Genomic DNA, 19,006 nt, shown 5'->3' with positions numbered 1-19,006 from the left:
GAAAAATGGTTACGTTGTAAAACAGAGAGGCAGGGGAACATATAATAGTATGTAAGAGACCCCATATCAGCGTTAAGTCTTCTTTTTTTAGTGTCAAAGAGCATTATTATTTTGAGTTCAAATGTTTTCCATTCTTGAGTGCTTTTAAATATTCCGTTGAGGATTTGAATGTTTAAGTCATTTATGATCTGACTGTGAGAAGTGGAGTCCCACTGCAATGTAATATCTTCCTTGTTCATGGTGTGTAATTAGGTTTCTGTGTAGGTTCATTCCGGTATGAAGTTTTGGGCTCGTTTCACCGATGTAGCATCCATGGTCCCACTTTCTGCATTAATTCATATATTCCACATTCCAAGATGTGCAGCAATATGATCCTTTAACATTGAATATCTTATGTTTGTGACTGGGATCTTGGCATATATGTTTACAAAGTTTGCGGTGTGTGGAAAAGAATTGGAAATTTCCAATAGGCGGGGGAATGTTTGTAATAAGAGTGTTTTCTTTATTCTACCATATCCCTATCCAAAGAGCAAATACAGATAAGAGGAGTGATGGAGGAGGGGGTGGAGCCTCTGTTTGTGCAGCTATTGTTAAACACACAATGATGACATCAAACAAATGGGACTGAGTAGCCAGACAAAATCAATCCCCTCCCAAGTCTCAGCTCACCATGTTACCCTAGATTTTGTTTAAAAGGACATCAATCACTTAAAATGTAATCTCGTAAACTCGCACTAGCATTAGTACACAGTTGGACCTTGGAGCGATTGCCCCTATAATGTTTACTACCTTAGCATATATCACCTTTTCACTCTTTCTATGGTTAGGTTATTATTTCATGTTCATATTGATCTTTAAATCTAGAAATAATATTAACCTCGTGTTCAGTCTCATTCTGTGGTATCATTAGCTGTGGAGTAATTTATTATAAACTCTACCCTAATCTGATTAAATAAGAGCAGGTGTCTGAATTTTTTTTTTTTTACTTTATTTTTATTGATTTTATTTTACAAGGTAAAACATCACTTTTTACACATTGTTGTCCAAACATTTTGTCTGCTGTTGGTGACACAGCACCTTGTGTCCTACTACTCTAAGGATGAACAGGGATAGACATATTGACAAAAACAAAAGGAAAAACAACACCTAGGAGGAGGGGGGGGGCGTGGGGGGTGCAGATAGTATCGGATTCGCCACAGCAGATTCGCTTGAAGTAATACCATAAACGTCAGCTTGTAACAGCAGATTCGCCACCGGATCCGCTCGGGGAAGTGGAAACAGACCTGATGCCGCAGTAGAAGTCCTAAAAACCCACCCTACGCATTTTGAAAGCGTGCTGCTTTCTTCCCCAGGGGTTCTACAATGGTGTCCAATAATGTCCGTTAAATAGGAGTCCAAATTAGTCCAATTTCACCTGTTTTTTCGACACACGCGCATTAGGCACTCGGGAAAGTCAGTGCTCATTTTATGATATGTGCCTAATATCACGGTGGCGAATCAGCTGTTACAAGCTGACGTTTATGGTATTACTTCAAGCGAATCTGCTGTGGCGAATCCGATACTATCTGCACGGCTTCCACTGAGTGTCGAGAGAGGCTACACGCACACACGCCGGCTGGTGTGTGCAACTCTCCACCTACAGATCTGACCCGGTGCAGTGGCTGCGTGAGCAGCAGAGAGGGGATACTCTCGAAATTATCCACCGTCTGTTTGTATCTTCTGTCCGGTGAGTGGGCAGTCCACCTGTTGCTGCAGTGTGCTGGTCCTTTAATGCTATTGTCCTTCCAATAATATATTTTTTATTTTTCATATGTCCATTGTTTTAGTATATGTTTTATTAAATGTTTTTTAACTAATCCTTCACCACTTGATCTCAGCTGATAGTCATTAGTCATATATGGTGTGTGTATTATATGTTGTTTGTCTTTTTACCATACAGTATTACACTATGTATTGTGTTTCTATTTTTATTTCTTTCAAGCACAACCTTTCCGTCCGGAGCCTTATCCTGGCCTTCCAACTGGTGTGATATATATCCTTTTACCTTCTGGCGCCTTTGAAATACGCATCCTTTTTCTCTCCTATCTATGGAGGGGTCTAAGGTTGTGTTAAAATCACCTGCCAGTATTATATTTCCTTCCGCCATTTTTTCTAGATTTGCGAAGAATCTCGTGTAAAACTGTGACTCACTCTCACGCATACACATTTGCTAATGTAATCCTACAGTTTTGGATTACTCCCACTAAAATTATGTATCTGCCATTTGTGTCTTTCTTTATTTTTTCTACGTGGAAAGGCATTTTGTTGCTGAATAAGATAGCGACCCCCCTCTTTTTTATCTTCGCAGAGGCCAGGTAGAACGGCCTATAATTTTTATCTAAGTATTTGGGACTGCTACTTGCACTAAAGTGTGTCTCCTGTATAAACAGGATATCTGGCCTCGTTCTCCTGAACTACGCAAAGGCAATCCGTCTCTTCCTGGGGCTATTAAACCCCTGTACATTTTGTGTGAGAAGTGTCACAGGCATTTGTGTGTCATGTGTGTGTGTAGCTGCTCTTGCTCACCCTTAGCCGGCTTTGGAACTGATGCCAACTGCTATTCCAGGTCTGATGGTACTGATTCTGCTGTATGTTCTTCTCGTCGCCCTTCCGGGAAAGACACAGGGAGGGGAAAGGGACACACAATAGGGATAACATTGGTAAACATATATATATGACAGTTAACTCTTTGCCTTTACTGGCCTGTGCAGACCTTGGCACAGCTGCCCTGGGGTATCCACTGAACCCTGGAACCTCCTCCTCCTCAGGTCCAGGGCTAGGGCCAGCTAGCAGCCCCCTCCCCACAGGGACTTGGGCAGCAGGCCCCGTTGTACCCTGTGAAATATAACAATAAGTGCGCAACCCAAAATACAACTAAATTGTGTAATAGACTATGTCTGGTGGTGTACCATAGAAAGAAATGGTCCTAATTGAACCAAAAAGGTGAATAAATATACGGCGCAGTACTACTGTGCAAGTGATTAAATGGTTAAAACATACAAAACCATTGGTGTCGGCGTGTGCTGCTTAAATGAAAGAGTGGCTCGGCTCATTATCCCTGAAGAAGAAGCTCTTTATGCTTTGAAACGCGTTGGATAATTGATTTACAAGTATATGGTACCAGTTTTAATAGTATTATTGCTTTTATGCCATCACTGTCTACTCGTTAGCACTTGGAGGTGATCGAGCGCGTCTAAGGGTATACACGCGCCTTACGGTTGACGTCACCACTGTGCGCGACTTCCAAAGCGGAACTCTGTTTGCTGCGTGGCAGGCAGCCAGACTGTGGTGTGTGTATACACCTTCGAATACCAGCGTGACCTGCCCTTGGAACTCAGAGACTGTTTACTAGCACCCAGTGCATGCTAAGCACATGGTGCATCATACAGGAAGGACTCTGTGTGAGCGTCTTTGCACTACTGACTCCTTGGACACAGCGGGTGCAGCTGATGCAGTGGAGGCTGACCACAGACCATCACCGTTGCAACAGACCCTGATGATATCAGACTGGTAGCAGGAGAAGATCCTTTGATGCAACACTCCTAGAATACCAACTCTGAAGAGGGCTGTGTGGTAATCTCGTGTATTTCTACACGTAAATGCGATGATTGTTCTTATTTGATGTACGCACATTACTCACCCTTATTTATCAATATATTTAATTTGGTATACTTCACTATTCCCGTTGTACCCTGCCTGCTGCCTTGTCGGTACATGCCTACCGGTGGAGACTTGGCCACACTCCTCCTCCACCGGCCTATTTAGTGTTTGAAGTGCACTACTATTAACTTAACCTTTTATAACATTTGTAACTGTCTGTATTTAAACCTGCGTAGCTAATTCTGGGTGTCAACATTTTCCCCAACTCTCTATATAGCTCTTTTACCCTTCTCAGAATTCTCCTGACCCCTCTAATCTGCTCCCTGTGCTATGCTGCTAAGCTTAATATTGTGTTGTGTGGGCCCACTGTCTCCTCCCCTCCTCCATATGTGGCTCTTATATCCTCGTTGATCAGTCTCCCTTCGGGTCATCTTTCCCCACTCTCTAGCCGTCCTCCCTTCGCTTTCCCCCCTCCCTTCGCTTTCCCCCCTCCCTTCGCTTTCCCCCCTCCCTTCGCTTTCCCCCCTCCCTTCGCTTTCCCCCCTCCCTTCTCTTTCCCCACTCCCTTCTCTTTCCCCCCTTCCTTTGCTTTCCCCCCTTCCTTTGCTTTCCCCCCTCCCTTTGCTTTCCCCCCTCCCTTTGCTTTCCCCCCTCCCTTTGCTTTCCCCCCTCCCTTTGCTTTCCCCCCCTTACTTTGCTTTCCCCCCCTCCCTTTGCTTTCCCCCCTCCCTTCGCTTTCCCCCCTCCCTTCGCTTTCCCCCCTCCCTTCGCTTTCCCCCTTCCCAGCTGCTGGCTCTGTCATTGTCCTGGTTGTAGTCCGGCGCCATTTTCCGGTACATCTCCACTTCTCGCGGTACTTCTGCGCTGACGTCACTTCCAGCGGCATCCCGCCTCCGTCCGCGTCACTTCCGGAATGACGTCATCGTGGGCGGGTTCGTCCTTACCAGGCTGGCAGTGAACTTCCCGTCTCTGCTGCCGCCGCCATCCTGGGGTGCGCGTCTTTTCCCTCTTCTTGGCGGGAAGGACTTCGGCCGCCATTTTCTCTACCATTTTACAGGTTTGCGTGGATTTATTTTTGTACAGCCAAAACCACCAACAGTCTGCAGGAAAGTCCTCAGGGGTCTCAGCAGCAGTTTCTTGGGGTCTTTTCTGTCTCTCTCGAGTCCAGGCGATGTCTCCTCTATGGATATGCTTTCAAATGATTAGCAACTTTTTACATTATAACTTTGAACTGGCCCCTTTAAGGCTTAATTGGATGGTTGTTGCCATTCACTCCCCCGCTTTTTCCTTTCTCTTGTCCGCGGCATGCGTCACTGTCTGCCAGCTCGCCGAGGGGGGAGGACGTTCCACAGATTCTTCCAGGTATGTCATTTTTTATTTAATATCCAGTTTTTTCAGGAACTCTTCATTGTCAGCTATGTGTTTGATGGTTATTGCTCGACCATTTTTTATCACTGCTAGACCAAAGGTAAAGGTCCAGCGATACCTGATGCCTGTGTCTCTCAGTAGGCTGGCGACAGGCTGTAAGACCCTTCTTTTATTGAGAGTAATAGGGGAGATATCTTGGAATATCTGCATCTTTATGCCTTCGAAGTTCACTATGGGAGAGGACCGTGTGATCTTGCAAAGTTCTTCCTTTACTTTAAAGTAATGTAGGCGAAGGATCACATCCCTCGGGGGGTTCTGTGGCAAGGGTTTAGCCCTGAGGGCACGATGACAACGGTCCATTATTAATTCAGCCTCCATTTTCCCTGGCAAGAGGGAAGTCATCCAGCGGCTCAGGAAATCGTCGCAGTCCTGAACCTCTTCAGGGATTCCCCTTATCCGCAAGTTGTTTCTCTTGTCCCTATTCTCTCCGTCCTCCTGTTTGTCTTCTATGTCGGTCACCCTTTGTTCCAGTCGCTGCAGTCTTTTGTTGGTGTCTGCCTGTGTTCTGATCGTGTTATCCATTTGCTCCTCTAAGGCATTGGTGCGGTTCCCAATGCTTTAAATTTTATTTATTTATTTATTTATAAAATATTTTACCAGGAAGTAATACATTGAGAGATACCTCTCGTTTTCAAGTATGTCAAAGTATGTCCAATATCTTTTCTGAGATTTTCAATTTCTCCATGAAAGAAAGTTTTAAGTTCCGAGAGAAGTTTAGCCAGCTCCCCTTTAAGCTCGGTCCAGTCCCCCGAGCTCCCCCCCTGCTCATTTGTGGTATCTGTGTCGGACATTTCTTGTTCTTCACTCTCCCGTGCTGCTTCAGTGTGTAAGAAATACGACCTCAAATCCAGTGCTTTTTGTTGTTTTTTTTGTTTGTGCCCTGGTTGACATCGTATTCACTGGGCTTCCTCTGATATTTTGGGGCTTTTATAAGTGCACTTATCTGCCATTTTTTTGCTTTAATTGCTGGCGGGTGGTGGAGCTCTCAACCTAAGCTGCCATCTCCTGTCCCGTCACGCATGCTCCTCCAGCAAATGTCTGTGTTAATAAGATGCTTACCTGAATGGATCCAGTGCATGTTGATAACAATGTATTCTATGTATTTGTTACACACAGATCATATTAAATATAAGTGACTTCTTACTGGAGTATGACACTATCTGCAGGTTAGACTACCTGTCTATTTTTGATGGTGACAACTCTGCGTCTCCTCTGCTGTTCCATTCCTGCGGTAATGTGGCAGTTCCCATCCAGGTGTCTACTAGGAACTCCATGCTGATCCATTTCCACACTGATAGGTATATTGAATACAGAGGTTTCAAGGCTTCATACACTATAAGTAAGTATTCATGCCTTCTGTGACTTTATGATGCAATACATGCCAAGAAATAATCAATGATTCTAAATAAATTGAATAGTAGAGACACTGCAATGTGGATAAATACATTACAAAATAAAACAAGATCATATATTCTAGTGCTGCAAGTGAACACCTCCCAGCATCTACTGTAGGTGCACAGCCAATAAAAACCGTAAAAAATATACGAGGCGCAAGAGCGATGGACCCGGGTATGGCAGCATAGTTTCTCGTCTCCGCTAGAACCCAGCACCTATTTTAAATAAATCGACATATACACCCACGACCTGAACGCCAAAATACAGTCCCGAGCAGATAAATACCGAAGGATGTCGACGCAATCGCAGAAGCGCCGATAAACGCTGGATTAAAAAGCATATTTTTCAAACGCAGAAATGGAGCGAGGGGGGAGAGAATCCCCGGGATGCAGATCGGATTCCGACTCGCTACTAGAGAAAGGAGATGGTTTGGAAATGCAATCTGTGGTCAACAAGGACATTAAGAAATGATTTAATGACTTGAAATCTTTCTTTCATGGGGAGATGGAGATTTTAAGAAAGGACATTAATAATGTTGGTGAGCATACCAATAACGTTGAAAAAAGGATGGACTCCACATTCAGAGCACACAATGACATTAAGAAAGAGTTGACCCTTCTAAGGAACAAAAAAGACGAAGTGGCAGAGTGGTAAGAGGACACCGAAACTCGGGACCTCCGGTATAACAAAATAATCCGCGGGATTCCGGAGTCTGTCCTGGATGTTGAGGACATGATTTCAAGATGGCTGAGCTCACTTTTGCCCGGGAAAACGGAAGATGAGCTAATGCTGGATCACTGCCATAGAGCACTGCACACAAGGCCGCTGCCAAACAACCCCCCTGTTGCAGGGTACATGCAACTACACACGCGGGTTCTTTGGATAAGGCTTATTTATTTTAGCCTTAAAACATACAGCACACCAAAAACAAATAGCTTCTCATCAGCAAACAAAAGAAAAATAGCTTTTTCTTCAGCAGACAAAGCAAAAATAAGTTTCTCTTTAGCAGACAGAGCAAAAATAAGTTTCTCTTTTTTATGCAGGAGACAGACAGTTCATCACACATGTACTTTGCAACACAGACCTTACAGCAGTAATCTCTTCAGCACTTTCAGTCCTGTCTCCTCACCAGCTAGGCTGCATGTGTGCACATCCTGGGGTTTTTAACACACCTTGATTAGGTAGCTGGTATTCAACTAATTGCCATGAGCTTCCCAGCTGAAGTTAACCTCATCATTGCTGCACTGCAGACTAAACATATGTCTGCCAGGCATATAGCTGGTGGCTTTTATTTACCCTGTCACATTCCTCCCCTGTTAGTGTGTGGCTGGGGCTATGCACGGCTGAAGCCCAACCATCCACCCCTTCTCTAGAAAAGAAATCAGCATTTGCGTTCTCTTTTCCCGGCCTGTGCTGAATCTCAAATGAGAAGGGTTGGAGGGCCATATACCACCTAGTTAACCCAGCATTGGAATCTTTCATACTATTTAACCACTTCAGTGGAGCATGGTCTGTCACCAGAGTAAAATGGATTCCTGTCAGGTAATGCCTTAAAGCCTCGATTGCCCACTTTACTGCGAGGCACTCCTTCTTAATCACTGAGTAATTTTTTTCCCTCAGGAACAATTTCCTACTCAGGAAAAGGATAGGGTGTTCAACTCCCTCAAACTATTGTGACAACACTGCCCTAGCCCTATCTCTGATGCATCCATTTTCACTACAAAAGGCCTATTGAAGTCTGGACTTCTAAAGCCGGGACCCTCTGATAGACACCTTTTTATGTCCTCAAAGGCTCTCTGACACTCCCTTGACCATACCACTTGTGTAGGGGCACACTTTTTTGTGAGGTCGTTAAAGGGGCTGCCACTTCCGAGTAGTTGGGGAGGAACCGCCAGTAGTATCCTGCTAAACCCAGCAGAGAGCGTACCTGTGTTTTTGTTTGGGGGGTCGGAACTTCTTTCAGGGCAACTACCTTGTCGGCTAGTGGCCTTACTTTTCCACCTCCCACTGCATACCATAAGTATTTGGTTTCCGCCTTACCTAAGGCACATTTCTTAGGGTTGGCTGTGAGCCCAGCCTCTCTTAGAGATTTGAGGACCGCTTTCAGCCTATTTAAATGGGCCCGCCAGTGTTTACTATAAATGAAAATGTCATCTAGGTAGGCTGCGGCATACGTCCTATGGGGTCTCAGCACCTTATCCATGAGTCTCTGAAATGTGGCTGGGGCTCCATGCAGTCCAAATGGTACTGTCACAAACTGGTATAAACCCATGGGATTGGCAAAGGCTGTTTTGCACTTGGACTTTTTCTCTAAGGGTATTTGCCAGTATCCTTTTGTTAAGTCCAGCGTGGATATATATTCCGCGTTACGAAGGGCGTCAATTAATTCGTCCACCCTTGGCATCGGATATACGTCAAACTTGGATACCGCATTGACCTTTCGGAGGTCCACACAAAATCTTACCTTCCCATCGGGTTTAGGGACCATAACTAGTGGACTACACCACTCACTGCATGATTCCTCAATCACTCCTAAGTGTAACATTTCTTGAACCTCCTTCTCTACCAGGGCCCTATGACTTTCAGGCAACCTATAAGAACGGGAACGTACTTTTACCCCAGGTGCTGTATCGATCGCATGTGAAATTAAGTTAGTTTGCCCTGGTAAATCAGAAAAAACATCATGGAATTGTGTAATTATTGCTAACAAGTCCCCTTTTTGTTCAGAGGACAACTGTTTACCCATTGGGATTTTATCGTCACCCATGATGTTCTCCAGTGCGGGCTGAGGACCCAAGTCCGTTTCCTCCTCCACCGGGTGGATGAATAGAGATGCTGCATCTTCCAGGGTTTCAGCAAGTTCACATGGTAAATTTGTTTACCCTTCCTGGACCCTGGTTGAGCGATCTCGTAATCCACATCACCCGTGCAGCGGAGTTCTTCGAATGGGCCCTGCCATTTGGCCAGGAGTTTACTCTCGCAACTGGGTAATAACAACATCACCTGGTCTCCCGGGTGAAACACTCTCATGCGAGCATTCTGATTGTAATGTCTCTCCTGACTGTCCTGGGCTGATCTAAGATTCTCCCTAGCAAAATGGCCAACCACATCTTGGCGCTTCCTAAGGTCTAGTACATATTGCAGAGTATTCTTAGAATGGGACCGTTGTTCCTCCCAGGACTCCTTTAGGAGGTCTAGGATACCCTGGGGTTGGCGGCCATACAGCAGTTCAAATGGAGAAAATCCATTGGAGGCCTGGGGAACTTCCCGCACTGCAAAGAGCAGAAAAGGGAGAAGTTCATCCCAGGCTCTCTTCTCTGAATCTACAAATTTCCTCAGCATCCCTTTTAGAGTTCGGTTAAATCTTTCCACCAATCCGTCAGTCTGTGGATGGTAGACCGATGTCCGAACAGACTTGACCTCTAGTAATTTTAAGACATCCTGCATCAGTTTAGCCATAAAATTTGTACTTTGGTCTGTCAACATAACCTGGGGAAGTCCAACCCGTGAGAACAGTTCCAACAACTTGTTGGCTACTTGCTTCGCCGTTGCTTTTCTCAGGGGGAACGCCTCAGGATATCTTGTTGCATAATCAACTATTACAAGAATAAACCTGTGTCCTTTCGCAGAAGGTTCTAGAGGTCCTCAAAATGGGGGAATACTATCACCCCCTGTGCAATCAAAATTTGCTCATCAATTTTTACCACCTTATCATACTGTCTAGCAAGGACTGGGTCTTCCCTTTGCCTCTGGCGAAAATCTGGGAGGTATAGGTCTGGTAAATCTTCAGGGCCCATATCCCCCTCCCTGTGACCATCCCCAGTCAAAATTTGTGACTTCTGGCTATTAGAATGGTCACCTTGAGACCCAGATTTCTGCAACCAGTCCTGTTTGTCAGAGCATCTTTGCTTCCGAGTCTTTTGAACCCTGTGTCTACTGGGAAAAAGAAGGGGAACAGTTTGCCAGGGTTCTCCTGAGCCATTGAATAAGGCTCCTCGTGAGAGACTGGAGCCATTAGGTCCGAAAAGAAAGGCCAGTCCCGGCCGAGCACAACGGGGGCAGGGAGCCAAGGAGCGACTCCTACTTCGAGGTAGGCCTCCTGGGCTTTTACCTGTAGCCGGATTTTGGCCGTGGGATACCGCTTTACATCGCCGTGTATACATTTTATACTCCATGGGGAGTCAAAAGAACACACGTTAGGCGGTAACAGTTCCTGGAAGACCAGAGTTTTCCCAGAGACCGAATCTACAAGGTTTTTTTCCCCAACCTGGGCTGGAAGTAGCCAGGGCTTGTAACTTTCTCCAGTGAAGGCCGAGGCGACGGTCCTGCTGAAGGAACAATCTATTTGTGGACAGTCCATGTGCCGGTGGCCTTGTTCTCCGCAGACGGAACATGGAGAGGGTTCCCTCGCAGGAGGGTGCCGCGGATAGCGCTCCGCTGGACCGGATACTGGAGACCAGGCATCTGGTGGGTCCTGTGGGCAACGTCCTCGGAAGTTCCTCTCATTTGGCGACCAGCCGACATCATGAAGGGGATGAGGGTCTCGGCGGGGACCAGCATTTGGACTCCGCCCTTGCTGGAACGACTGCTCCTTCCGTTGGACTTGGCGATTGCGTATGAATGGGCCGTAGGTTCCCCATTGATCTGACCTCCCTCTTTGTGCGTCCGCAAGTGCCGGTGGAGTTAGATCCGTCGGGTCCAGGACACTCGCCTGCTCCTCAGCCCCAAGGAAGTTCTCCACGAGTCGGACCGCCAAAGCTAGGGTTTCAGCAGCGTGGTGTTTTACCCAAGAGCGTGCGGAAGGGGGTATTATCTGTAGGAATTGTTCCAACACCACCTGCTCAAGAATTGCCTCCTTAGTGCACTCCTCTAGTTGTATCCAGCGCGTGCACTCCTCTAGTTGTATCCAGCGCGTACACATGTCCAATAACCGCTGAGCGAGGATCCGGGGTCTCATCTTAGCGGTGTACTTCATGTTCCGGAACTGCTGCCGGTATGTCTCTGGGGTCAGACCTAAGCGATCCAGTACGGCAGCTTTTACTTGTCGGTAGTCCATTGCCTGATCTGCAGGGAGGCCCTGATATGAGGCCTGGGCTTCTCCTATGAGGAGCAGGGCCAAAGCAGTGGCCCAGCAATCTGCAGCCCAGCCCTGAGCTTCGGCAACCCTTTCAAATGTCAGTAAAAAAGCCTCTGGATCCTCGTTTGGAGCCATTGTCCTCAGCAGAACCGGGGGTTTGTTTGCAGGTTCTGGATTGGCAGACCCCTGGAATTGGGTCAGCAGCCTGGCCATCCGCTCATCCTGTACTGCCTGTAGTCTTTCATCTCTCTCTGTTTGTAGCCGGGCCTGCTCCTGCATTAACTGTCCCTGCTGTCTGGTCTGCTCGCACAGAAACTCTTTAAAAAATTCTTCCATTTTTCTCATTCTTGTGTGTGTGTGTGTGTGTGTGGCCCTTTAACTGCAGGGGCCTTTTGAAAATCCCGGCACTTCTTTACACCATATGTTGCCGTCCCCTTCAGGTTGCTTGTTATTAAAAATGTTAAGGCATCTTCGCCCAAAAGCATCAAGGAGGGAGAGAAGTTCCTAAAAAGAATTGGAATTAATTAAACCTTCACTTACCGAGCTGAAGAACGATCCTCCCTTGCGCAGAGCTGGAAAAAAGTGGGCAGCCCTGCAAGCGGAAGGAAGGAGAGACCCGCTAATTGATTTCAATTATCCAATTAAAGACTTAAAGGAGCATGTCCACAGAAGCTATGTAAAAAGTTAAAGTCGTAAAAGGGCACTACCAGTTCCCAGTTGTTAAAGAGACACAGTTTCTTCCAGTAAAGTATCTGGTCCAGAGTCAGCGTTGTACCAGCAGTGTTTGGTAATTAAGCTGGAATTAGTTGGATGCCATTATTATAAACCTCTCTGCAGAAAGCAGATCTCACTATTAGATTAGTTTGCAAATATCAAAATAATCATTGTGGAAAAAATATGCAAATATCCCAGGTACCTGACGAGTTCTTTAACTGCAAGGATATAACATGCCTGCTTTGTAAAACCTATAATGACACTAACCCTCATTTATTTGTATCTGCTGCAGAGCGTGTAAAAAGAAAATGGTTTGACAGGATCAGAGGTAGAGAATGAGGTGGCAGACATAATGCTGGTACCATGGAATAAAAGACAAGAGATGAAGATACATTAGACAATGCGGTGCCTCTTATTAATAGTATATATCACAGTTTAGAAACAAAATCAGTTCATAATGTTTTCTCTATTATTCTGATGGATTCTCCAGTTATATATTTTTTTTCTTGACCTATTAATTATTTACATTTTGATTCATGTTGTATCCTATTTAGTTAACTAACGTCTGCATTCCACATGAGCTCTTGAGATCTCACAAGTCTCTTCTTCTCTTGTAGAAATCTAGAGAAAACTCATGTATCACAATAAATCTACAACTTTCTAGAGTCAACATTATTCCTGCAATTTGGCGTTCAGCTTTTTTATTTAGTATTCCTAATTTCATGACAACTTCATTACTTGTGTGATCCTATATATCATTTACATTATGTGAAATAATTGAATATATACAAAGTTGGTTAATGATAATAAATAATTAAGTCACAAGGAGGTTGTGCTTATATGGTCCGATGGGAAAAATCCCAACTGTGTAACAAAGAATAAGGATCTTCTGCATAGTGCAATTAGCTCATGTAATGTTCACTTGTGGAAGGCATAAACCAAACCTGTAAGTCTCCTATCCGACTTAACCCCTACGTGGCTATAATATTTAAACTTGATTCCATATGGTTAGAACCTCTTAATGTTTTATTTGATCAATATTAGTGTTCAAAATAAAAAATTATAAAATGCAAAATACTAGTTTCCATTTCATTACTGTATTAAACTTAAATAACTTGTTTCTGTTCATTTTGGTTCGAGGAAAATGCCAAGGTGTTTCAAAAAGACACCGATATTCAGTAAATAGTTTTCATGAGGATATTTGGAATACAAAGTAAATTCTGACATTCTCTGTATATTTCTATGCCAATTAAGTTATATTTCTATAATAATAATAATTCATTTCAATGACCTTAATATCAGAAGTGCCCAAGAAAATGTTGCAGACTATTATTACTTACTTGAGGAAGTTGAGATACTTAGTTAACCTACCCACAAATGTAGCGTGTGGGACATTGCACCCCTAGATAACTCAACATGCCCAGATACAGTATGTCTCAGAATACCGCACAGTTTCCGTAGGATATAATTTTGGAGTAAAATACTTTAGTATACCCGAAAAGAGAGATTCATGAAGCGTGCTTTATAGCTTTATAGCTACAAAAATATACTCGTGCTTTTTCATTTATTTCAGAAAACACAGAAGTTCTTAATTGGGTGTAGAGTTGTGGAGCTCTAAGACCATTACCTGACTGGTGGGCCTATTCCATTAGTTCGGTGGAGGAGCCCATAGTTGACAAGGCCCATTCCGCCACCCAGCTATTTAGTAATATTATATTTAGTAATATTCTTAGGCATCCTAAGTTGGGTAAGTTGTCTACATCCAAACAGATGTGTGTTCTGTGGGCCCCTTATGGATGGAGTATACCATAGTTTCCTGTCATGACCTGACCTTTTCAGAGAATGTTGCATAGTGCTATATGACTAATGTTATTTGTCTTTTGTGCTGGATTTAGGTTTAGTCTCTTTGTATTTTGGCTTTGGGTAAAAAAGTTACACACAGCCATTTTTTTTACCATTTGTCTGTTTACCTAATCCCTTTATCTTATATCTGATTACTGAGAACAACTGAAAAAAGCACTTACGGTTTGCAAACCTGGGTGAAAAGTTTGCACATCCCTACTTAGGACACTGTCATTGTGTGTTTATTTTCAGAACTTAGCACCTTTGAGGTGCCAATTTCAGGGGTTAATTCCATCCCTTTGAGATATTGCTGGCCAATTGTATCACTCTGTTAAGTATGGTATATAAAATATTGTGTATTGCCAAGGTAAAAAAATCTAACTATTATTACACTGTAATTTGGTATCTATGTACATATCCTGTAAAGTGTGTTTATAATTTAAATATTGTATTGTACGTTGTAAAGTGGTTATTCATGCATAGAAAATGTGGTAACCATCTATATTGTCCCTTAGGGTTTAACTTATCACACGGCCTTCCTTACCCTGTCTCACGGAAAGTGTTAGTTAGTGTTGAGTGGCTATGAGAAACAATATAAATACTTAGTCTTCCTTGGTTTTGGGAGCCTTAAACCATCTAGGGCAGAAAGTAACCAAACTACAGCAAGCTCCACTAAGAGGGAGAAAGCAAGACCAGGACTTAGACCCAGGGCAGAATCGCAGGAAACAGAGGGCTTGTTAAACATGTACTGTAGTTACCCACATTCCCCTTTTCCTTCCACTGTATTTATTCTTATTTCAAACCAAGTTCAAATAATATTCTTAGTATTGCTATCCTCTATCCCTGAAATATGAAATATTTTGTTTACCCTTCCACACGTATTACCAGCAACACTGATGCCTGGTTTTTAATCTGTTATTGTGTTTGTCGGGAGGTAGTGCATGCTGGAGTGTAAACATAGGTGCACTTGTTGTACAGGCATACCCCGCATTAACGTACGCAATGGGACCGGAGCATGTATGTAAAGCGAAAATGTACTTAAAGTGAAGCACTGCCTTTTCCCCACTTATCGATGCATGTACTGTACTGCAATCGTCATATACGTGCATACCTGATGTAAATAACGCATTTGTAACGGGCTCTATAGTCTCCCCGCTTGCGCACAGCTTCAGTACAGGTAGGGAGTCGGTATTGCTGTTCAGGACGTGCTGACAGGCGCATGCGTGAGCTGCCATTTGCCTATTGAGCGAGATATACTTACTCGCGAGTGTACTTAAAGTGAGTGTCCTTAAACCGGGGTATGCCTGTATTACAGTTGGGATTAATAAAGAATCTGTGCAATGCTCTATCCGTAATGTTGTTAAAGTTTCAATGTTACTTTGGTTTTAACTTGGTAGATTACCTCATTGAACAAGGATGTGTTTGATCTCTGAGAGTTGAAACCATAAACATTAATAAGCCCGTTCTCTACCACACAAATCATTCAATGTTTATTAGCCGTTTGCTGCAAAAAAAATAATGTTACTACAATATAGAAATAAATATAGAACAAAAAAGGTAAAAATGGTGGTGCACAGCTCCGAAAATTAAGAAAATTAAGAAAGGGGTAGATTGCAATTTTTTTTAATTCAATTGATTAGGCACATGGCAAATAAGATTTTGGACCTGGAAATTCAGTTAGACCCCTGGTTGTTCTTGTTAAATAAACCTTTGCAAGAACTAATCAGGGGGCGAAAAATAAATTAATTGTTCAATTTGCAACAGCTATGAGGTGCGAGATCGTAGCATTGTGGAACAAAAACACAATTCCATCTTTTGAAAAGATTCGGAACAGAATTTGGTTTGTCTGCCAGATGGAGAAGTTAACAAGTTTAGTTAACGACACTGGCCCAAATTTCCAAATTGTCTGGCTGCCTTGGTTGGCCCAGACAGATATCCAGTGGGTGAGCAATGCCACTGTCTGGCTCAGATAGCATTAAGTGTGTACTCCCTCGATCGGCTGCAATGAAATGGGGCTGGGATGGAAGGTCTGGTCTAAACATCATACAGGGACTGATAATGGACTATCACAGAAATATAGGCTGGGTTATTGAACTGGGAATCACGCAAGAAGATCTGACAGATGGATGAGGACACGACACAGAGGCCGTCGGGGGACCAGGAATAAAGAAACTGACAGCTTTCACCTCTTTATCCCCCCTCCCCCCTCTCTTCCCTACCCATTGTGACGTTATACTGTATGTTGTATGTGTTTATGCATCATAAGGCATAGTCATATTATTAAGAGAGTTGAAAGGACATCAAGTATGATTGTTTATTATGCCTTGTGGAAAACCCCAATAAAATTTGAAGTTGAAAAATTAAAAAAACAGCGAAAGGCAGAGAACGTGTAACGCTCGGCCTGCCCACAAACCAGACGAGACCCCGGGACTGAGGTGGAAAGGTATAATACCACACACCTAACAGTAAATGGGGGCACGGCCGGAGTGTGGAAGTAGCATAGATGGTCCGGGTAACAACAATAGTAAGAGTACCGTACTTGCCAACTCCAGTGGTAGTAGATATAGTCCGTAAGCCTGTGATCGTGGAATGGAGAGAGCAGCGTAGTAGAGTGTCCGTAAGCCTGGGTCGTGGAGTGGAGAGACCAGCGAAGTAGATTGTCCGTAAGCCGTGTCCAAGGGATATAGAAGTCTGCAAGGTAAAGAGTCCAACACCAAGTCCAAGGGTACCAGTGAGCAGCATAAACGAAGTCCAAAGCCAAAGGTCAATATCCAGGGAGGTCAGCAGAGTATCCAGGGACAGGAACAGGGACTGTAAGACAAAAGGGGCCAGGCAACAGCAGACAGCACCAAGGTACAGAAGCTATGCAGAGCAAGGAGGTAATGGTGAGGGGAGACTAAATAGGGGGTTGGGACCTATCAGAGGAAGGGGAGGCACGGGGGAGTGGTCTGAGGAAAGACCTGATAGGAGGGAAGTGTTTGGGAAGCTGGGGCCTATCGGAGCAAAGGAAGGAATGGAGGAGCGGCTCGGGGAAGGACCTGATAGGAGAAAGGTGTCTGGGTAGCTGGGGTCTGTCACAGCAAGGGGAGGAGCGGAGGAGCGGCCCGGGGAAGAGCCTGATGGGAGAGAAGGGCCTGGGGGGCGGACCTGATGGGGAAGAGGCAGGGAAGCGCGTGGAGTGTGCGCCGCGTCATCGGGGGCGGAGTCAGGTGCGCGGCACCAGTAAATGGCAGCCTGGGTCCGCGCGCGCCCGTAGGGGTGACGCGCGCAACCCGGAAGTGTGGGGGCAGCGGGAGAGGGAGCTGTAAGGAGCGAGGTACGCCACTGGGGAGCCTGGGTGCCATGTAAGAGAGGTAAGGAGGCACTGGCAGCGGGTATACCCACAGCGCGGATCCTTACAGAATCTCTACCGTGTTTCAGATCCTTGTGCCGCCATTTTCCCCTTTTTTTTGTTCTATATTTGATTACGTAGCATACAGCAGGAAGTACGCCAGCAAAGATTCAAAATGGCAGGTTCTTGTAAGTACTGAACTTTTTCTCCATAATAATATGAGGAAGCAGAGTCAACACATTTACACATTTCCCTTATATTGGAGGGTCCATCTGTTGCTCTAAAGTGCAGTGTATCCTGGGGTTGTACATGGGTTGCTTAGGGTGGCTGATCACACCATGACCACAGATGCCTATCCCCCACTGTCCACTACAAATGTTCAAAATGTGAACACATATCTATTACTACACTATTGGACTAGATTACTACTGATGGACATTATACTCCGACCCAGAACTTTATATAAAGGAACTCTATCAGGATGTGTGGAACCCTCTGGGGTAACATGGAAAACCACAAAAATCAGGAGACTGAAATAAGTAAAAATTGATAGGGTTTAATGTTACACTAAAGTAAATAAGATTGTGAAAACAAAATGGAGTATGCAAAGTGTGCGGAGCTACACCAAAAAGCTATGGTAGCTAAGGGAACAAACAAAAACACGGGGCAATAACGAGACAAACTAAAATTAGCTGCAAGGACTGCAGTGCTACATGCAAAAGCAATAGAAGCAGAGGGCAAACAAAAAGAAGAGAGCAAGACAGGACCCCGGTACTGAGGTGAGGAAGTAGTAAACCACGCACCCACAGCAGCGGACGCGTGCCTGGCAGGCGGATTGTCAAACGTAGCCGAGTCTGGGTTGGAGAGATTGGGTTAGTTGATACGTGCCAGGGTCTTGGAATGGAGAGGTCAGAATAGTCAAGTCCGCTAGCCGTGGTCTGGGGTTGGAGAGGTCAGAATTGTGGTAGTTCGTATAGCCGTGGTCTGGGGTTGGAGAAGTTAGAATTGTGGAGGTCCGTATAGCCGTGGTCTGGGGTTGGAGAGGTCAGAATTGTGGTAGTTCGTATAGCCGTGGTCTGGGGTTGGAGAAGTTAGAATTGTGGAGGTCCGTATAGCCGTGGTCTGGGTTGGAGAGGTCCGCAGAGTCGAGGGTAAGCCGGGGTCAAAATCCAGAGGAGTTCCAAAGACAAGCCGGGTCGGTACACGAAAAGTTAACTGCAAAAGAACACAGGACAAGGAGCAAGGCACAACAAACGCAGGAGCTCAGGGCTACAACAAGTTATGCTCAGCTAGGTAGGAAAGGAACTGCAACGTATTTGTAGCACACATGAACCAGTAGCAAGAGAGGCGGAGCGTAGGTGCGGCCTCCACGGAGGCAAGGATTGGCTGCAGGAGACAAGTGGACTAAACGAGTACTTGCCACGCAAGAGCGGTCGTCACGTGTGCGCCCCGTGCGTGTGAGAAGGGTTTCACCTGAATGTCACTTTTCTAGTTATCCTATACACGCTATTCGGAGAGCACTTGCATGGTGTGGGGCCCTACCCACGTAATCGCCCAAAAAGGGCCCCTCACTCCGAGCC

General features: G+C 44.9%; 1 protein-coding gene across 1 annotated transcript in view; it reads left to right on the top strand.

Moving 5' to 3' along the window:
• The window catches only part of LOC142498854 (embryonic protein UVS.2-like), a 49,700-nt gene extending 34,112 nt beyond the window's left edge, over positions 1 to 15,588 (top strand). Inside the window, exons 13-14 of the mRNA XM_075607455.1 lie at positions 6,184 to 6,406; positions 12,546 to 15,588. Of these exons, the coding sequence (XP_075463570.1) occupies positions 6,184 to 6,406; positions 12,546 to 12,592 (270 nt within the window). The 3' untranslated portion in view covers positions 12,593 to 15,588. The remainder of the gene's footprint in view (positions 1 to 6,183; positions 6,407 to 12,545) is intronic.
• The last annotated feature ends 3,418 nt before the right edge of the window (positions 15,589 to 19,006 follow it).

The sequence above is a fragment of the Ascaphus truei genome, chromosome 7 (genome assembly GCF_040206685.1).
Source record: "Ascaphus truei isolate aAscTru1 chromosome 7, aAscTru1.hap1, whole genome shotgun sequence".
NCBI classification, from domain to species: Eukaryota; Metazoa; Chordata; class Amphibia; order Anura; family Ascaphidae; genus Ascaphus; species Ascaphus truei.
This window is presented reverse-complemented; position numbering and strand designations above follow the sequence as displayed.